This window comes from Orbicella franksi, chromosome 7 (genome assembly GCF_964199315.1).
Source record: "Orbicella franksi chromosome 7, jaOrbFran1.1, whole genome shotgun sequence".
NCBI lineage: Eukaryota > Metazoa > Cnidaria > Anthozoa > Scleractinia > Merulinidae > Orbicella > Orbicella franksi.
Genome location: NC_138151.1, coordinates 30,013,624 through 30,040,792, shown reverse-complemented (window position 1 = coordinate 30,040,792; position 27,169 = coordinate 30,013,624). Strand labels below are relative to the sequence as shown.

The following is a 27,169-nucleotide window of genomic DNA, read 5'->3' as shown; positions in this document are numbered from 1 at the left end:
CAGAGATGATTGTATATTGTAAGGTCGATTAAAGGAACAATAATGTGACCATAGTGTACGCAACCCGGCACACAGTTTCTCTCTGTGCGTTTCTTTTTGTGTGTGTAGTAGGGGTGGGGGGGGGGGGGCGGGGGGGGGGGGTTAAGCAAGAGACCATAGGTTAAGGGATAAGGGGGGGGAGGGGCTATAAAAGAAATCCTTGGTATCTGGATAAGGGTAGGGGGCTATAGAAAGAGACGGTAGTCTCAAGTTATTTTAGTGGGTCCCTTATATGTATAATAGTTTTGACCACTTCCCTAAAAAGACGTTCCTTTGTCATCGAGAGGCCAGCTGTCCTCGCTAACTTAGGTAATCATAATTACTCGCGATCAATCAATTTTATTTTCAGCGGCCTGTCAGGAACAGCGAGTAATCTGAACTCCATCTCTACAGGGTCCTCGTGGTATTCCAAACGGAAACGCTGCACCAACTGAAAAGCACGACACAGATTAAGGTTGAGATTATCACCCTTATCACATAACAGCTAATACCGTAATAATATGGTTCATAAAGGAAAGACATGAATGATCAGATTTGGTCCTTCACATATTCATTTGCATTGTTTATAAAGTAGAATCACTCACAGTGTCAAGAGGTTCTCGCGAAATTTATTTAGTACGGTGTGTTGGGTTTGCTCTACGCTTGGAATGATCACACAAAACTGACCTTTCACGGAAAGGATCACCAGATCCACAGCAAAAATAAAAATATTTTTTCAAGCTTTTTTAAGTTGCAATAGCCTTATGTTGTCGTAAGTTTGGTTTCTATCACGACGCTCCTACAACTTTAAGGGAGCCATGCAGAGAACTACCTTACCTTTGTAGCCAGAAGGTAGATTTCGGTTTCGGCAATGCGACGCCCTGTGAAACAGTGTACAAGAAAAACAACAAAATCAAAACCAGCGGAACACAAGCAATCGCCATCTAAAAACTTTATGACGGGCTCTTGTGATGTAGATTGTAAAATTACATTGGAGTTTGCGGTATTGGACAATTTTTCTTGCGGTATTTCGGTAATTTCAATCTCGAATTGCAAAATTGCAGTATTTATCCGAACCTGCGGGATGCGTTTTTTTAGCATTATTGACGATATTAAAAATTATCCTCTAAGTCCTCCTACGTTTTCCGAGCCTTATCAAGTTTCCAATCGGGAAAGGGTAAGTTATATTTTGTTAATTATTAGCCAACACGCCAATGGATGTTTGTTTGTTTTGTCTAAATCAAAAATTACCTGACTTAACGTTTATAAACAAATTCCTACTTGTTTTTTCTGTGTTATTTGTTCTAAACTTGACATACAGAGTAGTGGTTTCGGTGTGACATCTAAGTTTCGACTTGGTATTGAAGTGTTGCGGTATTTGGCGATTTGCTGAATTTTTGTACGGTACTGCGGTGTTCAGAAACCCTCAATGTCCTCTAAAATGAAGCCCCTAAAAAAAGCTTAAGTTACACAGAAAAGCAAATCTCAACCCAAAAGTGCATGTAGAAAGTTATGGTCGAGAGTGGGACTTGATTTACAGAGCGTATATCGAATGTTTCCAAGGGTGATCTCGTGAGACGGAGCATGTATACTTACTGAAATCCAAAGCAGGATGGAGTTTTTTCTTGATCTAAATCAAATATCGATGCATTTTGGTGAAAAAATATAACGTACCGATGCACATGCGAGCGCCGACTCCAAATGGTAAAATGGCAAATGGATGGATTTTTCCCAAGTCATCATTCAACCAACGTTCAGGTTTGAACTCCAAGGGGAACTTAAACAACTTCTCTGAACGTCCCGCAAGGTAATTGGAATACCTAACGATGGTCTGAAAATAAAGATGTTGGACAAGTCTAATTTCAGAATTTATTTAAATTTAGCGAACGAATGAAGTAAATCAAGAAGACTGTATAATACAAGTGGAAAGAGGAGATAAAGGGTAAGACAGGCCATATTCCCAAGGTTGTCCGTCTGCAGCTATTTTAAATCCTTGTCGATTTTGAAATTCCCAGGAGGAGAGCCCTGTGAACAATCCAATCTGCTTTACACGCATTTTCATCGTACACGAAAATATCCAGCGTGGTAACAGTATCAGCGGAAAAACTGATACCATCTCTAGACTCTAAAAACACCTCTGCAGGGATTACCGTACCCTGTTTCAGGCTCTCGGTCAGTGGGGACGAGCGGGGTCTGATTGTCCGCCCGCTTTTTCAATCGTCGCCACTGACCGAGAGCCTGGAATAGGCTAGGATAACCCTTGGAATAAAACCTATATGGGAGTCTCTTTTACTCCTCATTCTTTTTTGTAAGTGGACATATAGACCCCCGGGTACTTCCTCCATGCTAAACCTGGCCTTAGCTAAACAAGAGAAACATCAGCTAATTATTAAATCTGTTGTGGCTCTTTACATAGGATGGTCGAGAAGTTCATCCTTGTCTTTTCATCCCTCTTTATCATTTGTTATTTAAATAAATGAAACGGTTGAGGTTTGCCCTTGAAGTATTGCCCCGTTTTATAACACAGACCACCACTCTACTTGCCAAAATAAAAGCCATATATAAGCATCAGTAGAGAATTGATGGAAAACAGACAGACATGGCAGACAGACAGGTAGACACAGAATCAGAGACACAGACAGCATTAAACAGACGAAAGGCGCAGTACTGTCAAACAAACACACAGACAGACAGACAGACAGAAAGACAGACGGGCCAAAAAGAAGGCAGTAAAGATGAAAAAAAAGTGTGAAGGAAACTAAAAGTAGACAAGCTCGTAGACCTTCAACTGAATGCGATTGTGCCTCAGTTTTACTCACTCCGGGAGGAACTTTGTAACCGGATAGAACCACTTCTTGCGTCAGAACGCGTCCCCAAGCAAAGGCACCAGGATGCAATCTGAGAGTTAAAAATACAAATAACATTAACGACAACGAAAGCAATGATGTCTGATGATAGCGATAATGATGATTTTCCTTTCAATTGACAATAATGATACTCACTAGAATGAAAGCTATAACCTCCATAAACAAAGGTCAAGGTGTATACTTTTTTCTCCCACCCAAATTTTAAAGATGTGAAACCTGTTATTACTAGACCAACTTCTCACAGAATTTATGCAGAATAAAGTCCAGGAGATTTGAATAGGCCATTTCTGAGTTACCTTGCGCCTCTGTTTCAAAACGAGTCATCATGCCAAACCTTTCATCTGAAGATGAGTATGATTTGCCTGAAAATGAACCTGTAGGTGGCAAACATTTTCATATGAATGGTTTCGCAGCTGGCAACTCTGAAATGGCCAATTGGAGAAAAGGCCGTTGATTTGGAAGCTCAATTGTCTGAGGTAGCTTAGTCAATGACCCTCCCAAAACCCAGGGTCACGAGATGAATTGGTGGATGATTGGTAAATGAGGTGGGCAAGTCAGGCTTGAATCTGCTAATATAAGAAGAAACAATGGAATTCTTTCGTTACCGCATGCTCTCTTTGAGACAAGCCTTCCCGTAAGTCAACTTTGCAAAGCTCTCTGGGGTAAAATCTCCATGAGGCCCAATGAGGGAGACCACTTCATCATACAACTTCTCCTGCGCCTTTGCATTACACGCCAAATCGTAAAGTAGCCAAAGCAGTCCGCCGGATGTCTGTGGGAATAAAAGTCCGACGTTAAGAAAGTTGTTAGATCAAACAGATATTGGTCCCTCCAAGATGACCACTGTGACAAAGCTTGCCATGAAGAAATTGCTTGCCTTGTAACCTAAGTACACCGAGTATTCAAATGTCACGTCGAACAAATAGGTTCGTATGTCATAGTTGTCATGTTTACTGCGTAAGTTTTAATATTGAGTGTAGTCAAGAGAGAATGAAAGATAAGGTAGATTTTTATTCAGTTAGCCATTGCTCCCGAGGTAATGCCTGTCAAGGAATCTTAGATCACTCCTGGCTTCGCAAATTCCAGGAGGGTGTAGATTCTGCTAACGTGGATAGCTCAAGTTAAGCGCCTCAGAAATCGCCATATTGACCGATAAAGTGAAGAAGACGCACGGGTAGGTGTTCTATAGCATCCCATCCAGTAGTATATGGAATCATAAGAACTAAAAAATGCAGACGCTAAAATTGCGGAACAGTAACCTCCTTCAAATCTATATCAAGCCCGTAGCTATACGTTGGTGTAGTAACCGCTAATAACCAAATTTCCAAATCTTGAAAGGGGGAATTTTGCCTCCGCTCTTCGATGAAAAACAGCAATTTCACCATTTTAAGTCTCAAATTTCACAAACTTCCTCTAAAACATGATGAAATTTTAACGCAAGATAAAACCCTTTTTGGAATACCGGAGGCCTGGTTTCTTTGTCTTGTACCATTTGCGTTTTACGAACAAGAAAGTAATAGATGTCCAACAGTAGCAGTTAAATGTAGACATGGTGATAGATGCAAATGCAACCATAAAACTATTGGAAAAAAAGACCTGAAAATATTTTCGGGCTTTGAACGGGATTCAGTCGAACCCACGAGCTTTGCGATACCGGTGCAATGCTCTTCCAACTGAGCTATCAAAGCCACATGAGAGCGGTCGTGTGTGGGTTAATTTTGGCCCTTTATGTTCAGTGGACGTAATACTCGGCTCAAGTATGTAAATTCCATAGTAATAGATGTCCAACAGTAGCAATTAACTGTAGATATAATGATAGATGCGAATGCAGCCATAACACCGCTGGAATAAAGGGCCAACCCACACACGACCGCTCTCATGTAGCTTTGATAGCTCATTTGGGAGAGCATTGCACCGGTATCGCAAAGGTCGTGGGTTCTAATCCCGTTCAAAGCCTGAAAATTCTTTCCAGGTCTTTTTTCCAGTAGTGTTATGGCTGCATTCGCATTTATCATCATGAACAAGACAGTATCGAACACTGTTCTAAATCTTTCTTCATTCACAGACTCCTCACCGTGTCTACTCCTGCTCTAAACATCGAAATAGAATTCATGTTAATCTCCTGTGGTGTAAGTTCGCCTTTCATGATGAGGTACGTCAGTAGAGGTACAGCTACAACACATGAATATGCTATTTAGTCAAAACGTTCAAGCTATGTCAAAAAGAAAATTTTCGTGCATCCGCCAAATATAGGGAAAGAGTTGATTTAGTCCCGATTCGGAATCGTAATGATATTTACATTCTGATAAATATATATAATTTTAATTTTAATGTGTCATGCTCCTAGCTGCTAGCCAACAAGGCTTAAAAGGTAGCGCGAGACTGGACAACCATGGTTCCCTAGTGTTTGCATGTCTCTTCTTTTTATCTCCCTCTGTCGAATGTAAATTCCTCATCTTGGCACACTAATAAACAACAAAGTTCAGTGCAAATACATAAGGGCGCTCTCGAAAATCACGGAAGGGGGTTCTTTCTTTCCCTTTGTCCTTCAGTCTTCTTTTTCCAAACCGCCTGACCTGCAGGCAATCGTCTGCATCATCATGCCAACCGAAAACAAAAATATCATCGCCCCTTTGTAAGAGGTGAAGAAAATGCGCCAGACGTTGCTAATAAAAGTACACTAAGGCGTGTTAGTGGAAACGTTCCGTCAAATTCAACTCACAATGAGTTGTACAATCCTTACCTCCATCCTTAGTAAATTCTTCACCTTCCTCTGCCATTTTCTTCAATTCTGAAACCTTGTCATCCACGATCCTTTGGCCAATCTCTATTGCAATGTCCTGGTTTTTACAATATTTTCTGTAGTTAGGAGTTGTCACGAACGCAAACAACAGGTTTTCCAAACCTCTGCACAACACTCCCAAAAGTCGAAAAGATTCTTTAGTTGCCTCAATCATTTTGACTGTTTCCTTGTTTGGTGGGTCATCGTAAAGACCAATTCTCACATCAAACGCCATGGTGCCAACAGCTGAAAAAGAAACAAGAAAGGAAACTTCAGAATCGCAGGTCGGGCGGCGGAGCGGGGGGCGGGGGGGGGGGGGGGGCGGGAGGGGTGAGTACTCTAGAAGGTTTTTTGGGGGATGCTTCATCCCGAGTTCCAACCCCTTACCGTTTTGTATATCATTTTGGCAGAAAAGGTTCCCCCCTTTCGTATGTAACTTAAATTCGCAAAAGGTACCTCTCTCACATACTTTCATAACTGGCCCGTACTACATTGTATGAATTGGTCGCCATAAATTTCAGTCTTTTTGTCATTTTCATGCAATGCATAATAAATGAAATGATACAGCCATAAGGTACGTCTGTTCGAAATATCTTAATTAAAGGCCCTTTAAAATAATCGAATGACAGATAGTCTATCGCTACAGATGTCCTTACCCCTGTACCTCTACTTGTGAAATCCTTGCCCTTTTATATAACTGGAGCCTGAAAACGATACCCTTTCGGACGGAACCTCCCCCTATAGGCCATTATAAGAAGCACCCCGTCCCCCCGGAATCACAATCAACAATCAAGTAAACAAGATCAAGCAATTTCGCGATATTAATGTCCACCCGTATTATATTATTTTACAGCTGTATGGAGATCTTGTTGGAGACCCTTTATATTGAAATGCATTTGATAAATTACAGTTCGAGAACTGTGCCTATTACGTGAAGTAAAGTGAAGTGAAACGAAGTGTATCTAATAAACTCTTTTCTTTTGCAAGAGTATATCGTAAAAGAATATCGAGGCTGAAAATTGCGGAATTTTAAGATTATTTTAAGAATAAACATGAGGCTGAGATTTTGAAATGAATGTAATTTTGAGTGTTGAGATTTGTAAATACAATACAATTATATGTTTTTAACTAAATCATACTATAAATTCGAAGAGCAAAACAAGCCAGAAGACAACAAAAAGAGCACTAGCCGTACGTTCGATCCTAATAACATTTCTGCAAAAAAGTGATACTTCTCACATCATGCTTTATTGTCTGTAGTCTGGCTCCAAAATTGCTTCAACGTCATCAAAGTCAACAACATGGAAATGTCATACTCTATAATCTAGGAATATTCACAAGAGTATCCTCAGCCTAAAATCGGCAGGAAAAGTAAGAATATTTAGTCTGGGCCGCAAAACAATATTCTTATTATAAAAAAGGATGTAATTAAAGAAGCTAGATCAAGAAGTAAAAGAAAGTCACAAAATCACCCTTGCTATCAAACTTACATTCGAAAGCATACTTTGCAAGTTCATTCTCGAGATCTGGAATCACACCATCGTCTCCCCTTATTGCCAGCAAATGCTCTATAGTATCCCTGGTGACCCCATTAAAGTTGTCGAGGTTTTCACGGATTTCTTTGGGTCGAAGCATCTTGGACGCCAAGGCTCGGCGTACTCGGCTCCAGTCTTCCCCCTGTCTGTCATAAAATGAAATAAAATAAAATGAAATGAAGTGAAATGAAGTGAAATGAAGCGAAATGAAGCGAAATGAAGCGAAATGAAGCGAAATGAAGCGAAATGAAGCGAAATGAAGTGAAATGAAGTGAAATGAAGTGAAATGAAATGAGATGAAATAAAATACAATAAAGTAAACAGAGTGTTTGACGAGGATTGTAGTCACCCCAAGCTTAATAGTCTTCTCCGCAACCGTTATTAGGGTCGCCACGCAACGCACGCAACGCTTCTCCTCCACCAAGTAAACAAGATTAAGCAATTCCGCGATATTAATGTCCATCCGTATTATATTATTGTACAGTTGTATGGAGATCTTGTTGGAGACCCTTTATATTGAAATACATTTGATAAATTACAGTTCGAGAACTGTGCCTATTACGTGAAGTAAAGTGAAGCAAAGTGAAGCGAAACAAAGTGCATCTCATTGGTGGGGGAGAAGCGTTGCGTGACGACCCTAATAACGGCTGCGGAGGAGACTACAAACTTAACGAATGATGTCAGAAATCAGAGAGTTGTCTTACGCCTAATCTCATGACCAGTCGATAGCCCAAATGTGGCAATAGAGTTCTGAACTTTTCTCTTCTAAGAGAAAAAGTTGTAAATATTAACCTGCGACTTCTTCTTAATCCATTCCTCACGCAACTATCAAGGATAAGAATCGCGTGACAACCCAAATGGGCACATACACCTCAATATATTCAGAAATATTCTCTTGACATAAAGTTTATGTAGATGTAATAGAGGTAACATTTGCAAAAATGTCTTGTTCATTTTCTTCTCTCCGTTGTAACACTTTCTTTCGTTTTAATTGCCTGTAACAGAGATCTGACAGGCCTCGTTCAAAACAGATATTAAGCCATGAATTCCTACGTTGCTACGTCGACTTCTTGTTCTTGCCTTCAGAGAGGGGTTTGTGACGTTTTATATAATTAAATGAAAGTGTTAAAATTAAGTTAAGTGAGGAAAAGAACGACAAAAAGACATCGTTTTCCCTGTTAATCCTTCATTAACTAGTGCGTGATTTCTCATCCTTTTCCTGAACTCGGTACAGTTTAAGATCATCCTAAACAATTCTTAAACTTTCTTGATGTCATCTATACCTCGATGAAAATACAACGCCAGCTCATTTTGTTTGTACTTACAGTGCCGCCACATTTTTCGGAAGGTTTCTGCTTTTCCTCCACCATTCGCCTATTTTGACGACTTCCCCAGGTCGCACGGGATACTTGCCGTCGGCCTTAAAGACGATTTCTACATTCCTGGGATCTTGAATAGAAACAATCGTTGTTCCCATAATTGTCGTCTTGAATATCGACCCGTATTTCTCGAAGGACGTTTGGAGCATTGCCATCTGTGGTTTAAACTTGGTTTTCCTTACGTAGTTAATCAAGTCGCCGAAAAATGGCAATCCCTTCGGACCAGGCATCTCCTCGAACGAGCGAACTTCTTCCGAATGATTTGCAATATGCGAGCCTGTGTCTCCACGCAAGAGATAGCTCAGTAAGGTGTGTAGTTTTGCAAGAGGATTTAACAACCAAACTACGATTGAGATCAGTAGCGCTGAACAGACCAGGGTTAGCGCGTCGTTCATTTTGTGGGAAGAGAAAGAATTCCGTCAAATTCACTTCAATGAATCCAGGTGCGAACGGCTCGAGTGACCACTGAGATTGACACTGAAGGGCAAATCAACTAGTGCACGGCATCAAGTGTCAACATTGTTTTAGTAACATGACAGTTTTCAGTATATTTTGCCATATTTTGTCAGCTAACGTCTCATCAATTTGAAGATACCATCTTTTTTGAAATTGCGACCCTGTAAAAACGTTTTGAGGCTGGATGCTAAAATGATTAGTGACGCTATATAGCTTCGTTTGGCATGCAGCAACGATTGCGTGATGAACGGAACTGAAGCTACCAGACAAAACAAAACCGTCTCGACCGGGAGGCCTCATATAGCTATATCTTAGGGCCCGGACGCACTGGGCAAATTTTTGTTTATTTTACGAAAAAATCTGTCATCAATTCCCTGAGACAAGTGCGTCCGGTGATTTTTAGACCTACCAAATTTTGCCAAGGCTTACCAAACTTCAGAGACACCGTCGTCCTGCCTCGGAGCAGGACAAATTTTTGTCAGGCGTGAAATCTGACAGATTTGTCAATTTACAGGCCATGATTTGAAGGAAAATGTCAATCAAGAAAATTTGATCTCTACTTTTAGTCGGAGTATTTCAGTCCGAAGTCCGCCAAAATTAAATTTATATTTGTGCGGCAATCAACAATAAACATGGAAGATTCGTACTTCGGTATGCTCCATGACGATCCGTTCGCACAGTACAACTGTTACGGTTCCCAAGTCTACGTTAACGTTCCAGCTGCATCTCCAGGTCCGCCCGAGTCAGCCGCGTACAAGTACAAGAGCAAGTTTCACGACTACATGTAATCAAATTGAAAGCGCGCAAGCGATGGTGTTAATTTCCATGTGATTGACTCTTGTGGTTTACAAATATTTTGCTGTGATTCAGTTCGCCCACACTTGACAAATTAAAAATTTGGCAGAGACAAATTTTGTCGAGATTTTTGGAAGGGCCAAACAAATTTTGTCAGTCCAGTGCGTCCGGACCCTTAGTTGGCACACAATGAATGTTTTTTTCGCCCTCTCCGGGAGCCTGTTCGCAGGCAAACAAGCAATACACCGTTAGCGCGGGCGACGCCAATAGGCTACTCTATAAGGCGAGACGTTCCATACATGAAGGAATATTGCGACAAGACATACGTCGAGTTCTGTTTTGCTCTGATCTTAAAATTGCGCACACAATTTTTGCTAAGAAATTATTATTGTTGTTTTTGATCGTGAATTTCGTCATAAAAACTGTCCAGGTAGCTGTGGATCCACGAGTGGATTGACATTGTTATGACGAAATCCATTGTCAATAACAGGCCAGAAGCATGAAAAACTGACGTCAATTTGTTGGTGCTGTTGTTGTTGTTTATAATAATAAATTCATATGTCTGTCCGCTTGTCGACAATGAAAATTAGCCAATGAGCGGTTCGAGAATTTTTGAAGCTATTGTAATATATATGGTGCATATTACTGGGTACGGTAATTGATTGTCCTCATTGTGAGATATTGCGTGGCTAGCCGCTCTACAATCGATATGCGTAGATATTGTACATGTCTGTCTAAAATAACATTCAAGAAAAATGCCTTTGAAACCATATTCTTGCTTTACACAACAATCTCTAGTAGACAGTAGAACGATTCTAATTTAAGACGAGATTAGTCTTATCCAGGTGTTCGGTAATGCGAAAATGGCGCCAGGGCCGGGTTGTACAAAGCCCGTTTAAGCTAACCCGGGGTTAGCGAGAATTTTGATTTCCGTTTTGTAACTTTTTGGTGAGGTCTTCAGTTTATATTGTTTGCCCTTCGGTTTTGAACTGTAGTAATCTCAAACTACACCAAACGTGAAAAGTGAAAAACATTTTTAAACAAGAAAAAATAATACTTCGGTTAACGTTTAATGCTTTCGAACAAACCGGCCCTGAACAACAAAACTTTTGGCTTTAAGGATCTCAGCGTATTAACGAATCCGCGAACGCCTTCCGGCTGTTACGTGCAAAAACTCCAGTCCATTCCTGATATTACTCATCACTGTTGAATTTGTTTTGACAGCCATTTTGAGAATCGTTTCCGGTCTAAGGATGATTTGCATTGTTATTATAATGCTATTCAGGTAACGCAAACTTACGAGACAATTTTAAAATCACAGACACAATATGGATGTAACAGGGGCACCCAACGGATCGTTTCGGTAAATTATCTGTTCGGAAGGCCTTTAATCCCCTCTGATTTTCTTGAGAGAATTGGCACCTCGAACTTTCGTCATATGAGAAATTTAATGTCTGTTGTTTTCGGACTGTTGAAAATGTCGTTTTGGGTACCGAAAAAAGGCCAGCTATCATTTTCGGAAAGGCGATAAGACCTAAGGTTTTCGGGAAATGGACAAAAAAGCCCTAATAAATTCGAGGATACTCAATTTCCCCTAGAATATCCGAACAGATAAAATTTTTTTAGTGCAACCTAAAATTAACCTACAGAGCTTTAAAAGTACTCCAGATAGCCTAAAACAGCGTCTAACAGCATTCGAGAGAAAACGGTCGTTGGGTGCCCCTGATGTAACTCAGCTGTATATGGTCTGCTCGGCCCTGTTCATTTCAGTCGTGATTTGGTTGCTGAATCCTTTTGAAAAACTGCAGAACTTTCTCAGGTATCTCATAAAAAGCAATACAGACCTTCCGGAAGGTGTTCGTTCCTTCGACGAGATTCCCAGACCATGGGGTTTACCATATTTTGGCGATGATGCATTCAGCTTTGCGAAAACAGTCAAATTCGATGAGCAAATGGCCGCTCTTCGAGACGCTTTTGCGAAATACGGGCCAATATTCAAGAAGACAGTTATGGGAAGAACGATAGTCTTCTTTGGGAACCCAAGCGATGTAGAGGCCGTCTTCAAGGGAGATGGAAGATTTCCCGTACGATCTGATGATCTTTTTAAACCCCAGAGGGAATACATGAACAGCAGGAAACTACCGGAGGGTTTGGCGAGCTTGTAAGTAAATTAGAATAAAAAAGAAACTTCCCAACATGTAGTTAGTTGGGTTCGCTTTGCTTTATTTATATTAATCAAAGATATACTGTAAAATGTCTTTGTAAGGCCATTCGTCGCTTGGCAAAGCGTCCGCCAACATTTCATGACTCTTCACGACGAATAAATTAACTGTTTGAATGTCCGGAAATTTGTCCAGTGAGGAGTGGATCGGAACATCTTTTATTCCGGAATATCCGGGGAAGAGGACAACCTCGTGGTTCTCGTTAGGTTTTTCCACATTTTGGAAAATTTTTTACCGAACATTTCTGTTCCCACATATTTCCCTCGCAGAACTTCGGGAATTCTTAGTTGACGGGTTCGCTCGCGATAGCTATGGAACAATTTTCAAATTTTCCGAAAACTTTGCAAGCTAAGGCAATAGACCAATTTCGATATATTAAAATCCAGCCTAAAACAATAGACCTCAGTACGAGGCTCTGGTGAATGACTACAGAGTTTGTGGAATTTTAATATATCAAAATTGGTCTTTTTAAGGTGGTCTTATACTCGAGTCAAAACTATTTTTTTTAGAAAAAAAAAAAGCAGCTTTGTGAAGGGAGAGGGATACCTAGAAAGGTTTCTTTGACATAAATGTTCCATTGAATAACCGAATAGGCACCGGTCATAGATATGTTAATCAAGTATAAGGGGCGTGTAAGGTGGTACAGGAAAAAAAGTTCAGGACCATGATGCAAAATTCTTATAAGTTCATATCTCTATGGCTTTCCTGCAAAGTGTAATTAAAATATACTGAATTGAATCCATTTTGTAAGTACTTTTGGACTGTAAGCAGCTGTTCCTATAGGCGTTGCTATGTTAAAATATAGCTACCAATGTGCATATTTCTTCATGATTTAAACGTAAATCAAGGAGTAATTAGAGCAAAATTGTTTCAAAATCCGTTTTGCAAATGGTCGGAAATGTTGAATTTTCATGTTTCGGAAAAAAATGTTTTTTTGGGGGGGGAACAAAATTTTGGAACAACTTTTTCTTTTCGAAATCGCTATTCAATTCGCTATTCATCTGCATCGAGGATAGTCTGATTATAAATGTTCAATCCGTTTTGAACATTTTTTGTGATTAGTTTGCGAGAGACTTTTAGTCTTGACGCATTCTCACTTCGGCTACTGCACTGAGGGAGGGACGTCACAAATGTCTCCTTAAGGAACGCTGTTGAGTTGGCAGCACTAGCTCGGATTTTGTTCTTTATTGTTGTCATGCAGAACGGATGGCGAGAAGTGGAGCCGATTACGAAAGGCTTTAGCGTCCAAGATGCTACGACCTAAGGACATACGCGAGAATCTGGACAACTTTAATAGCGTTGCAAGAGATGCTATAGAGCGCATGGTGGCAATCCGAGGAGAGGATGACGTCATTCCAAATCTTGAAGGAGAACTAGCGAAGTATGCTACCGAATGTAAGCAGGAGTAATTAAATTCAATTGCGCACCTGTATCCGGGCGGAGAGGCTTGGCATATACTCTTGTTGAATTTTTTCGGATAAACACCCTCGAAAATGCTTCTTTTTCTGTCCTAAACCTTTTGGTAACTCTAAGTGTATTTTGTTTAGCAAGCATCCAAATTGTCATTAACACAGGATGGGCCAATCAATGTTCCGATCATTTCTTTATCTAGACGCACTCGCACCCAGAGTTTTTACCTCACTGGAGGAGCCTTGATATTATCACCACGACAGGGTAGTTGTAATTGCCAGGTCAATCCCGGGACACGTTCAAAATTGCGACCTGATTCATCTGACGGACTTGAACACTGTCCTTCAACAAATTGTTTTTCAATTGCATATTGTGAAAATACGGCTGGTCTCAAATTATAATCAAACTCTTTTCTTCGGTTAATGACCCCACCATTGTCCCAGCGTCAATAAACCGCGCGCCCTGGTTTCCGAAGGTCATGTGTAACTCAGTGGTCGAATATAAGTTAAGAGTATTTTTTTAAACCACGAAGGGAGGCTTCATATAGCTATATCTTAGTTGGCACGCAATGAATGTTTTTTTCGCCCTCTCCGGGAGCCTGTTCGCGGGCAAACAAACCGTATACACCGTTAGCGCGGGCGACGCCAATAGGCTGCTCTATAAGGCGAGACGTTCCAGACATGAAGGAATATTGCGACAAGACATACATCGAGTTCTGCTTTGCTCTGATCTTAAAATTGCGCACACAATTTTTGCTAAGAAATTATTATTGTTGTTTTTGATCGTGAATTTCGTCATAAAACTGTCCAGGTAGCTGTGGATCCACGAGTGGATTGACATTGTTATGACGAAATCCATTGTCAATAACAGGCCAGAAGCATGAAAAACTGACGTCAATTGGTTGGTGCTGTTGTTGTTTATAATAATAAATTCATATGTCTGTCCGCTTGTCGACAATGAAAATTAGCCAATGAGCGGTTCGAGAATTTTTGAAGCTATTGTAACATAAACGGTGTATATTACTGGGTACGGTAATTGATCGTCCTCTTGTGAGATATTGCGTGGCTAACCCTCTACAATCGATATGCGTAGACATTGTACATGTCTGTCTAAAATAACATTCAAGAAAAATGCCTTTGAAACCATATTCTTGCTTTACACAACAATCTCTAGTAGACAGTAGAACGATTCTAATTTAAGACGAGATTAGCCTTATCCAGGTGTTCGGTAATGCGAAAATGGCGCCAGGGCCGGGTTGTACAAAGCCCGTTTAAGCTAACCCAGGGTTAGCGAGAATTTTGATTTCCGTTTTGTAACTTTTTGGTGAGGTCTTCAGTTTATATTGTTTGCCCTCCAGTTTTGAACTGTAGTAATCTCAAACTACACCAAACGTTAAAGGTGAAAAACATTTTTAAACAAGAAAAAAATAATACTTCGGTTAACGTTTAATGCTTTCGAACAAACCGGCCCTGAACAACAAAACTTTTGGCTTTAAGGATCTCAGCGTATTAACGAATCCGCGAACGCCTTCCGGCTATTACGTGCAAAAACTCCAGTCCATTCCTGATATTACTCATCACTGTTGAATTTGTTTTGACAGCCATTTTGAGAACAGTTTCCGGACTAGGGATGATTTATCATGTTATATAATGGGGGGATCTCATTAGAAAAGCTTGTATGAGCTTGCTGGGATCTCCTGCTATTCTAAAATGTTATTTATTATATATCACACTGTTGTAATAGATGAGTGGCAAATAAATCTTCACTTCACTTCACTTCACTTCATTTGCATTTGCTGTCTTGTTATTGTAATGCTGTTCAGGTCACGCAAACTTACGAGACAATTTTAAAATCACACACACAATATGTACGAAGCTCTTTATATGGTCTGCTCGGCCCTGTTCATTTTAGTCGTGATTTGGTTGCTGAATCCTTTTGAAAAACTGCACAACTTGCTCAGGTATCTCTTAAAAGGCAATACAGACCATCCGGAAGGTGTTCGTTCCTTCGACGAGATTCCCGGACCATGGGGTTTACCATATTTTGGCGATGATGCATTCAGCTTTGTGAAAACAGTCAAATTCGATGAGCAAATGGCCGCTCTTCGAGACGCCTTCGCGAAATACGGGCCAATATTCAAGAAGACAGTTATGGGAAGAACGGTAGTCTTCTTTGAGGACCCAAGCGATGTAGAAGCCGTCTTCAAGGGAGATGGAAGATTTCCCGTACGATCTGATGATCTTTTCAAACCCCAGAGGGAATACATGAATAGCAGGAAACTACCGGAAGGTTTGGCGAGCTTGTAAGTAAATTAGAGTAAAAAAAAGAAACTTCCCAACATGTAGTTAGTCAGGTTCGCTTTGCTTTATGTACATTAATCAAAGATATACCGTAAAATGTCTTTGTAAGGCCATCCGTCGCTTGACAAAGCGTCCGCCAACATTTCGTGACTTGTCACGACGAATAAATTAACTGTTTGAATTTCCGGAAATTTGTCCAGTGAGGAGTGGATCGGAACATCTTTTTTTCCGGAATATCCGGGGAAGAGGACAACCTCGTCGTCCTCGTGAGGTTTTTCCACATTTTGGAAAATTTCTTACCGAACATTTCTGTTCCACCATATTTCCCTCGCAGAACTTCGGGTAGACTACGAGTAGTCCCTCTTTCGCTTAGTCCGTCGTGCGTGACGCGAAAGAAATTCGCGAGAAAAAAATGGCCGCTCGAAATCCTGGGGGCTAGGAGCGCGCGAAAGGAGGGACTACCGCCTAAGCCCAAGAGTTTGCCCTTTCACGGCCGAGTGATTTTTCGGTGTAGGATTTCTCATCTTGACGTCCTCTTATTATCGCCTGTTATCAATAGCCCCGGGAGATCTGAATAAAATTGCTCTACTCTACTCTTCAAGTAGCCAGGCAAAAACATATGCCGTGAGAAGTATATCTTCGTTCAGTGTTCGTTCAGCGAAACTGTCGAAGAAGTTTTAAAAAGACGGCGAATGAGGTCTCTTGTAACGATTTTCGCTGCGTCTAAAAGTTATTGCGAAAATTTCAATTGACTTTCAACCGAGAATTTACATTATACATTATACATTATACATAGGAGATCATCCAACTGCGGTGAAATGTTTGCCGATAGCAGCGGAAAATTTCAGGTGAATGTCCGGTGTCAAGTGAGAGTCCGGTTCAATCTTTCAAATGGACGGCAGAAAGGCCAAGCTAAGTGAATTTATATTCGCTGACTTAGACGATGCTGTTGAGCGGCGAAATCACTAACACGCTCGCAGTCGGGGTGGAGGCAGAAAGCTTTGCCAAACAAAACACTGGATAAATTTAAATCTTTCCAAAGCGCCTGTTGGCAGATTCGCAAGAACATCACGGCTTGCGAAGCGCGATTCCAACGCTTCGATTTGCTCTGGTACCGCTTCGATTTGCTTCGGTTCCAAAACATTCCTGCAAGACGTCACAGGTATCTCGAATGTTGACAACACGTTATCAACGCTCCTAACATAAGCCAATCATATTTTTGCGTTGTGAGAGCAACGCATAATTCAAACTCTTGGGCTTAGGCGGTAGTCCCTCCTTTCGCGTGCTCCTCGCCTCCAGGATTTCGCGCGGCCATTTTTTTCTCGCGGTTTTCCTTCGCGTCACGCACGACGGACTAAGCGAAAGAGGGACTACTCGTAGTCTAAACTTCGGGAATTCTTGGTTGACGGGTTCGCATCTCGATAGCTATTGAACAAGTTTCAAATTTTCCGAAAACTTTGCAAGCTAAGGCAATAGACCAATTTCGATATATTAAAATTCAGCTTAAAACAATAGACCTCAGTACGAGGCTCTGGGGAATAACTACAGAGTTTGTGGAATTTTAATATATCAAAATTGGTCTTTTTAAGGTGGTCTTATACTCGAGTCAAAACTATTTTTTTTAGAAAAAAAAAAAAGCAGCTTTGTGAAGGGAGAGGGATACCTAGAAAGGTTTCTTTGACATAAATGTTCCATTGAATAACCGAATAGGCACCGGTCATAGATATGTTAATCAAGTATAAGGGGCGTGTAAGGTGGTACAGGAAAAAAAGTTCAGGACCATGATGCAAAATTCTTATAAGTTCATATCTCTATGGCTTTCCTGCAAAGTGTAATTAAAATATACTGAATTGAATCCATTTTGTAAGTACTTTTGGACTGTAAGCAGCTGTTCCTATAGGCGTTGCTATGTTAAAATATAGCTACCAATGTGCATATTTCTTCATGATTTAAACGTAAATCAAGGAGTAATTAGAGCAAAATTGTTTCAAAATCCGTTTTGCAAATGGTCGGAAATGTTGAATTTTCATGTTTCGGAAAAAAATGTTTTTTTGGGGGGGGAACAAAATTTTGGAACAACTTTTTCTTTTCGAAATCGCTATTCAATTCGCTATTCATCTGCATCGAGGATAGTCTGATTATAAATGTTCAATCCGTTTTGAACATTTTTTGTGATTAGTTTGCGAGAGACTTTTAGTCTTGACGCATTCTCACTTCGGCTACTGCACTGAGGGAGGGACGTCACAAATGTCTCCTTAAGGAACGCTGTTGAGTTGGCAGCACTAGCTCGGATTTTGTTCTTTATTGTTGTCATGCAGAACGGATGGCGAGAAGTGGAGCCGATTACGAAAGGCTTTAGCGTCCAAGATGCTACGACCTAAGGACATACGCGAGAATCTGGACAACTTTAATAGCGTTGCAAGAGATGCTATAGAGCGCATGGTGGCAATCCGAGGAGAGGATGACGTCATTCCAAATCTTGAAGGAGAACTAGCGAAGTATGCTACCGAATGTAAGCAGGAGTAATTAAATTCAATTGCGCACCTGTATCCGGGCGGAGAGGCTTGGCATATACTCTTGTTGAATTTTTTCGGATAAACACCCTCGAAAATGCTTCTTTTTCTGTCCTAAACCTTTTGGTAACTCTAAGTGTATTTTGTTTAGCAAGCATCCAAATTGTCATTAACACAGGATGGGCCAATCAATGTTCCGATCATTTCTTTATCTAGACGCACTCGCACCCAGAGTTTTTACCTCACTGGAGGAGCCTTGATATTATCACCACGACAGGGTAGTTGTAATTGCCAGGTCAATCCCGGGACACGTTCAAAATTGCGACCTGATTCATCTGACGGACTTGAACACTGTCCTTCAACAAATTGTTTTTCAATTGCATATTGTGAAAATACGGGTGTAGTGATCAGATTTGTAGGCCCAAGCCTACGGACCAGAAGGCTAACAGCACACCCGTCAGCCTTCCTTTCGTTTCATTTCAAGCTGGTCTCAAATTATAATCAAACTCTTTTCTTCGGTTAATGACCCCACCATTGTCCCAGCGTCAATAAACCGCGCGCCCTGGTTTCCGAAGGTCATGTGTAACTCAGTGGTCGAATATAAGTTAAGAGTATTTTTTTAAACCACGAAGTTGAATTTCTAAATTAAATAGATCATTGACTGATCGACCCATGCACTGAGCTAATACTCCAAGCTATTTGCTGCGTTGGGAAAGAAAGGTGACGAGTCTTAATTGTCTGATTCCTTACTACTTTTGTCAATTCTTATTTTTTCGTGTCTTAGCTGTGGGAACAATGGCGTTTGATCTAAGGGTTGGATTGTATGAGGATCCACCCAACCAGGATATAATCAAGGTCATTCAAGCTACTTTTGACGGTTTCAAATACCTTGGATATTTGAATAGAGGATGGGAAAGCCAACTTTACAGATTCGTGACAACGCCGTCCTACAGAAAATTCTGTAAAACGCAAGACACCTTGTTTAGCATTGGTCAAAAGATTGTGGACAAGAAGGTTGCTGATTTGAAAAAATTCACAGAAGAGGGTGACGAATTTGTTGAGAATCAAGGTAAATTATCAAGAGAAGTGTCTTACAATAATATTTTTTGCTTTTAATCCCTTGCATATTATTTTTGGAAAGTCTTTAAATGTAATTATGTTTGTTGTAAAGTAGTATAGGTATACCCTTTTCTCTTGACATTTTAGTTGAGTTTATCTATTTTATCTAATGTATGCATATAGTTGCTAAAGACTTGACCATATCAATCCGCCATTTATATTCGAAATCAGATTCTTCGAATCAAAGACGCCTCAAACGTTTTCCATCCTCAGTACCGTTTTTCATGTTTTCTACGCTAAAACGAGGAAAACGATGCGCAGTGTTCTACTTGATCAATGGCTGTGAGTGACTGGTCTAAGATCACGTGATCATCTTGACGTCAGCATCGTGTTTGCCGTCCACACTAAAACAGAAAAATAGCTTTTGTATTCATTGTAGCGAGCGTGAGGATGGCAGGTCTCATCGTATCAAAATCATGGCACGTTAGAGTGGAGATGCGTTAGTGTGAACAAGGACGAAATAAAGCGCAACAGATCAGAATGACAAGAATGTTAAAGGATTAAATAACTCATAGCCGGGTTGTTCAAAGGACGATTAAGGTAACCCAGGATTAGCGAGAATTTTGATTTGACTTTTGTAACTTTGCGGTGAGGTTTTCTGTTTATGCTGTTTGTCCTTCAGTTTTGAGTTTAACAATCTCAGACTACACAAAACATAAGCAGAAAAAAACATTTTTCTACAAGAAAAAGTTATACTTTGGTTAACCTTTAATCCTGGGTTAGCATTAACCGGCTTTTGAACAACCCAGCCCTGATCCGCTTCTCCAATGTTAACGGAAATCGCTTTCTTTAATTTAATCCACCAAATGTATTCCAGTTGACTGTTCATGCTTTAAGGGATCGAACTAACCCTATCTTGTCTTATCATCAGTGAGGTCGATGCAACACAATACTCAAATGCAAAAGTTCACATAATAATAAGTAATGCGATATCTTATGGAAAGGGGTGTTCCAAGAGAACGAAACAAAAATGCAAGAAAGCAGGGAACCTGACCCTGCCCATGAACTGATTATAAAGCAAAGGTTTAGGAGACGAATTTCAGACTACGGAGTACTCGAATATCTCCCTAGCTTTGATCTTAGGATCGTTTATATCTTCTTGCACTGCAGCTGTACCTCTGTTGACGTACCTCATCCTAAAAGGAGAACTCACACCACAGGAGATTAACGTCAATTCCATTTTTATGTTTAGAGCAGGAGTGGAAACGGTAAATACCGTCAAAATATTTGTACTTGTTCGTTCATAACTTGTACTTCACTGTCAAGGTAATCCCTGTCAAGTGTCGGAAATCCCAGAAGGGTCTGGAAACAAGCCATTTCTCTGACGCGGATTTTGCTCACATGCAGAATCTAAGCGGCTTTACACGCATTTTCACCCTCCACGAGAACATCCACGCGTTACGCGCGTGGTAACATTACCCGTGAAAGAACTCGGTAACATATCTTAAAGAAACTTGAGCTGTGATAACTCTGGGAAAATTGCCTACAAGGAGGATAGACTTCCTCTGCCCTTATCCTATCCTGGTGGTTATCCCATCCCAGTCATTACACACTTAACGTCGCAAACGGACACGGACACGGCAACGAGAACGTCGCCTACCCAAAGTGTTTTTAAATAAGTAGAATAATGACTATGCACGTCGCCAAAAAATAAAGATCTTTTAAATGAGCAGAGCAATGGCTGTGCACATGCTGTTATAAATCTTGGTACCTTTTTTAGACGTCCTCTACAAAACAACAACGTGAAATTACAGAGTTCTACGTAGTTTGGAGAACGTGGACAACGACGGCTAATTTTTAATTTTCCGAATTTCGTTTTTCATTACTTATTTAGCTCGAACGATAGGCATACTAATAAACAATCAAAATAACGACCTGTAACCTGCAACGTTCTTTGTGCCCAAACTTTCTTTGTTTTAACAACGTTTGTAATGATTTTTGCTTTCAAAGACATCCACAAGTTTGCTATTTCTTCTTTACGATTTGGCGCGTTATCCTGCGGTGCAAGAGAAAGTGTATGAAGAAGTTACCTCCCTGATTGGGCCCCATGGAGACTTCACCCCGGACACCTTTGCAAAATTGGATTATCTAAAGGCTTGTGTCAAGGAAAGTATGAGGTAATAAGCGAAATTATCAATTGAGCCGTTGGTGTAATGATGAGTTTACTGTACTCGACCTTCTGCATTTGAGTGCTAGTAAATCCCACTGCTTACACAATCAGTAGCTTACGGATGCTACGTGGTAATCACGTGTTTGTTTTCTCCAACCAGGTTGCATCCAGCAATCCGTTGGGAACGCCGCCTGACCCAAGATGTCGTGCTGTCCGGTTACAAGGTTCCGTCAGGGGTGAGTGCTCCAGCCGATGGTTTGCTCAATTGGGCATGATTCGCCTAAAAATTATCGTAGACAAACTGGACGAATTCGTCCAACTCCAGGAACAAGATTATGCGAACTCCGATTAGCTTGGCCCCCGATTAGGGAAATTGTCACAGCAAAATATGGTAAACAGTTACTTTGACAGATCTGCCATTTTTGGTGATAATTTTGCCTGTTAAGCAACCATTCCATTGATAACTGCCTCAGTGAGTCAATAGCTTGCTTGTGAGCATTGCTCGGGTCCTTCAAATTTAACGCTAAAACATGTGCCCTTAATCAATATGAAGCCTTGGTAAGCTTTGACACACCTTGCCAAGTACGTCGGCTATTCCATTCAATGCATACGCAAATCTGCTAAGCGTTTGGAAGGTTTCTTTCATATGACAACTGAAAAGGACTTGCAGCTTCCAGAGCCCAGAGGAGTTTCATGGCTTGCTAATCGTACCATGCCTTGCAATGTGTTCAGGGTTGATATTTTTGGAGCCCCATCACCAACTGTATGCGTTCATGTTAATGAAACAAATGTTGTAAGCAGAGATTCCCCGCTGATAAAAAAGAAAATCATAGTTGCTCGCGGGATGTTACATGGAATGCTTCCACAAACCATTGAATAACTTACTAGCATCTATCGACTTCAATCAATTAATCTTTCAATCAGTCAACAACTCATCATGATCTCAATTATCTTTTACTGCAGACGATTGTAATGTATTCCAATTACCTGTCAGGACGCTCAGAGAAGTTATTTAAATTCCCTTTGGAGTTTAGACCTGAACGTTGGCTTAATGATGACTTGGGAAAGATCCATCCATTTGCCAGTATTCCATTCGGAGTCGGAACACGCATGTGCATCGGTGAGCGAGCTGTTCCCCTGTTGAAATCTGAAAGTGGTTGACAGATTGATATGGGGAAATTCTTATCTTTTATTACGTTTTGTTTCTGTTGGTTTTTTTAGGCGTGGTGGGGAGCGGGTTGGGGGGGGGGGGTTGGAGCACAATTGTAGCTAAGGCGGGGACTAATAGAATAAACATTTCGTGGGAAATTTTCCAGTAAATCTGAAAGTTGTTGAATTTCTGAAAAGCGAACCATTAAACCGGAAATTCCGGAAATTCAAAAAGAGAGTCAAATGGAATGGAATTTTCTGAAAATTCCAGGTTGCCCCTTTTCCAGAAATTCTGGAAAGTGCTGCTCCATTCATCACTCGAACTTCCGAAAAATTTAAAATTTGTATTATTTGCCAAAATTTAGAATTTGCATCATATGAAGAGCGCCCTGAGATTCCAGGAACCTCTATCCAGAACGTCTTAATTAGTGCAAAGGGCTTGATTCATATATACTTGGAGGTGGCTCGTTAAAAGGGCAACTATTAGACAAAAGGAGTTAAAAGATAAAATATTTATAAATAGATATTTCACTGCTCTCTAGCCAGAAACTACAAGCGCAACATGTACATCCACTAAATCAGAGAACACTAAAACAAGTTGCGTAAGAGCTCTGGAGAGTTTAATAATTTTTGCACAAATTCTCTTTGATACTGAACTTGTGCCTTATTTTCTTCAGGTCGCCGTATAGCTGAAGCAGAGATTTACCTGTTAACGGCAAAGGTAATTTAAGTCATTTAGCGAAGCAAATCGTTATTTTTAGGAAGACCAGATTGGCTGTTTCGTAGTTGTTAAAAACAACACAGCCTACTATTAAAGTGTATGCATTTGCCACACCCTTATTTCTTGGCATCACCTGCATGTGCCATGCAAACAACACTTAAAACTATAATTTGAAAAATTAGACTGCATTCAGGAGAAAGAACTAGTACACATTGGTTTTTCCTTTGTTTGTAGTTAATCTGTAACCTACAGTGCAGTTGCCATCAGACTCAGAACTAAGATTTCAGGTTATGCGGCATTAAAACCTAAGCTGGCTTCATCTACTTTGAATTCAGCTGTACCACTCGAACATAAGGAGAAAGAAATGATTACTCTGACGTCACGAGGCTGAACCTGCACATGAAAGATCACTATGGTAGTTTTAGGAAAGGCCTCTTCAGATCTTGTAAAGTTTTTCATCACTCTGTTCTAAACGTTATTTGATTGATGATTGCAGTTGGTCCAGCGGTTTGTTCTGGAATACCACGAGCAACCAGTCAAGGAGACGGTCAAATTTCATCTGATGCCCGACAGACCAATAAAGATAAAATTTATCGATCGCGAGTAATTTCCAACCAGTGAAGTCGTTAGGCTAAACAGCAGCAGACAAGATTCAAGGGCCTGTGTCACGTGTTAATGGGAATGTATGACTTAAACTGACAGTAGAAAATACAACTCGACTAATCACAGGACAGTAAATGCCTCGGGTCGGCTAGGATAATTTGTGATTTTGTCGAGCGAATTAAAAACAAAAACAGGTTGTCTTTGAAAACCTCATCGTCCCACCTTTGACCCTTTAAAACAAACCGCTTTGCATACCTTCTTCAAACGAAAAATACAAAAGAATGCTGTGAAAACTCTCTTATATGACATATAATTCCTTGCACATTGTTACGATGAATTTTACATTTCCCACAAGGTTGTTGGAAAAGGATTTTCTTTACGGAAGCCAACTTTGAAAATTGGTTTAACGTCAGTCCAAATATCAAATCGCCGTACACGCGCAGAAGAGTACGACAGGCATGAAGATAAAATACCACTTAACCCTGATTTTTCCTAACGTAAAGAAAGGGTGAAGAGGGTGACGGGAAAGGAGTGGCCAGCCCCAACCTGTGGCGATATCACTAGTCAAAAAACATTCCCCGAACGTTCTCTCGTTTGGATAACCGCGCGAAGCCTGAGTAAGGGCTATTCGGTTATGTCACTACATAAGATCGAATTCAGTCTCCTTTCAGCCAAGAATGCCTTGTAGCCGAAGGTTAAGTAATACATTGTGACGAAAGTAGTTTTAATCAATGTATTCAAACCAATGTTTGTATATTGGTAGTAAAATAAAGAAGATCAAAGATTAAATGATTAAAATATTTAAAAAAAAAAAAAAAATTAAATTTCAAGTAGAATTGGAGATAATATAATCGAGCTAATTTATTTTCTTTCGATTATTGTTCGCAGCTAACGTTCGTCGTAATATTCTGTAGTGGTTATCATATGCGCAATCCGGTTGGTATTTTCCAGCTTTAATTTATCGCTTTTTCATGATCATCTCACTGAAAACTGGTTACGAAGCTTCATTAAGAAAACTTGCTCTTCTGTAGTTCATACAGATTCGTTATCGATTTAGCCGATAAAAGTGCCGTTTTTTTGTCACTGACTTGTATATTTTGGAACAAGACGTTTCGGCTAACTCTTAAGCCTTCATCAATTGAAAAAACCGCTTGATGTTACTCGCGATTTAAAAAACTTTTTAAAAAATCGTTATCGTTATCGATTTCTTGGCGCACAGATTGATCATAGCAGTTGACTGAACATTACAGAATTAGAATATAAAAAGAACAAATGCGAGCCACAACTTTTCATGATGGAACACGTCTAGCAATCTTTCCATTAACTTCCGCGAAATTCCGCTTGAAATGGTAGAGAAAACATGACAAATCACGAAAATGCCCCATCTTAGAGTTCAATCCGCGGGGTTAAATCCGCGGTGTTTAATCGACGGTAAATCCGCGGGGCCTGTTTGCATTTGGGCGCCCTTTCTAAAAGAAAAGCACCCAACTAACGTTCTATCCAAAAATTATTATTATTTTTTCTAGCAAAAATAATTCACAAAGCTGATCCCTGTTTGCCATGCAACACATGACCAAATGATTATTTATGTCAAGCAGGTATGCTAAATTAAATAAACTTTTTCTCGAGTTTTCAACATAACATGACTTTCTCTGATTGGTTTTGAAACAAATCACCCGAACTTAAGGTTTGGAAAATAACTGGCCCAAGTCAGGGGAAGATCAAGGTGAGAGAGTGAATCCCCCACAGAGGCCTTATATTTCTTTCGAAGATGATACTCGAGCGATGCGTGGACATTCTCGCAACTACCTGAGACGAAATGGCAGGAAATAGGGTGAAAAGTCCTTTAATCTGAACGTTTTGATTTTCAAAAGACCTTTCATAACACATGTTTTCGGTACTCTCAGCTGTCTTTTTGTTCGGCCGGGCTTTCGTTGGCTTTCGTTTGCTTTGTGCTTGTGTGGCTGTTTATTCTTTTGTCGTTCATTCGGTGTTAGCAAGAAAATAATTCCTTGTTCATTTCTTTGCTGTTCCTTAGCTCCTCACAAAAGAACAACGTGAAAGGCCCCATTTGATCTGGGTATTAGTTCAAGAGAACGTGAACTATTTCTTTTGGAAATTTTACGCTGTTTTACATATTCTGTTTTGGGTTTCTCTGCCAGTGATAGACAGACTGAATGAATCTACTTCTTGCGAGATTCCTAGGTTGGATATAAATTCGTTCTTTAATCGGCGTTGTCTTCGGTGTAGTGGTAGTTGTTCCTTAAACTCCCTTTTGTTGTTTGGGCTGCGAGTGTCTGTCTGCACTTTCAACCATCTGTTTGTTCGGTTGCGTTGTGTTCAGACGTTCGTTTACTCTGAAAACAATTGGCTGCTCATTTCTCTGACGTTCATTCAGTTTTAATGTCATTGCAGGAGACATTTCCCTTTTATTTCATCTTCTGTTAAAGTTTCGACACGTATTAAAACATAGCAAAAGCCGTTTAGCTGTTAGAACATAATAGAGCTGCTATTAGAGCACGCAATCACATCCTCACAGCGTTGGAGGTTTTCTTTTGCCTTGAAACGAAACGAAACATAAACAAATCATCCACGAAAACATTCACGCATCGCACGAGTAACAATCGCGGAAGAACTGGGTACCATGTCTAAAAATAACTTAAGACAGATTACCTTGGAGGAAAGGCCTCGGGGAATTCGCTCTTACCTTGATCTTCTCTTGCTTTAGTATAAAACTAACAAACGCTAGAAAAGGTTCGCTTGATTCTCATGACGAGTGCAGGAATCCCTCGAGGAACGGTGTGCTTTTCACAGTAACACACTTGCAAGTTTTGGCAGGTTTTCTCGATCGAAAAATAGTTCTCACTCAGTAAACAATACGAAGCCTGGACAAATGTAGGTGGACATTGTAGGTCTAGTAAGCGCTACAGAGGTCACAGTTTGAATGCAAAAGTTCAATCATGCTGGGCGTAAGCACGAGAGAAACAAAGGTGATCGTGGGTGTGTGTGTGTGGCGCTTACTAGACCTACATTCATTCAAAAAACTGTGGCGACTCGAATTCTAGAATTTCTACCTCAGGGTACTCAACAGTTTGGGAGCTAAGGAAAACGCGGTAGAAACCAGCGGATCGAACTTTCAGTGCTAACAAGCACTGGCGAAAATGGAAAAAATAAAAATAAAAAAAAAAAA

General features: G+C 40.4%; 3 protein-coding genes across 4 annotated transcripts; 2 read left to right on the top strand and 1 right to left on the bottom strand.

Annotated features, from left to right (window-relative positions):
* Positions 1-142: 142 nt before the first annotated feature.
* LOC145492072 (cytochrome P450 10-like) lies at positions 143-9,127 on the bottom strand. Of its 2 annotated transcripts, XM_081471387.1 has the most exons (9): positions 8,528-9,127; positions 7,158-7,348; positions 5,629-5,913; positions 4,960-5,057; positions 3,491-3,657; positions 2,838-2,916; positions 1,693-1,849; positions 856-899; positions 143-469 (listed from the first exon to the last, which is right to left on the bottom strand). In XM_081471387.1, exons 1-9 carry the CDS (start codon positions 8,974-8,976, stop codon positions 359-361), a joined length of 1,581 nt encoding a protein of 526 aa, XP_081327513.1. In that variant the 5' UTR covers positions 8,977-9,127; the 3' UTR covers positions 143-358. The 2 variants fall into 2 exon arrangements, with proteins under 2 accessions (XP_081327513.1, XP_081327515.1); XM_081471389.1 differs by lacking the exons at positions 143-469; positions 856-899 and having other exon boundaries at positions 1,767-1,849; positions 2,801-2,916; positions 8,528-9,126.
* Positions 9,128-9,329: 202 nt separating this feature from the next.
* LOC145492071 (1,25-dihydroxyvitamin D(3) 24-hydroxylase, mitochondrial-like) lies at positions 9,330-13,842 on the top strand. Its single transcript, XM_081471386.1, has 2 exons — positions 9,330-11,993; positions 13,256-13,842. Exons 1-2 carry the CDS (start codon positions 11,575-11,577, stop codon positions 13,461-13,463), a joined length of 627 nt encoding a protein of 208 aa, XP_081327512.1. The 5' UTR covers positions 9,330-11,574; the 3' UTR covers positions 13,464-13,842.
* An 11-nt stretch (positions 13,843-13,853) lies between these two features.
* LOC145492070 (cytochrome P450 27C1-like) lies at positions 13,854-24,496 on the top strand. Its single transcript, XM_081471385.1, has 9 exons — positions 13,854-15,766; positions 18,083-18,276; positions 19,062-19,346; positions 20,507-20,604; positions 21,347-21,513; positions 21,667-21,742; positions 22,470-22,626; positions 23,333-23,376; positions 23,873-24,496. The coding sequence occupies exons 1-9, from the start codon at positions 15,330-15,332 to the stop codon at positions 23,981-23,983; spliced, it is 1,569 nt and encodes a 522-aa protein (XP_081327511.1). The 5' UTR covers positions 13,854-15,329; the 3' UTR covers positions 23,984-24,496.
* The last annotated feature ends 2,673 nt before the right edge of the window (positions 24,497-27,169 follow it).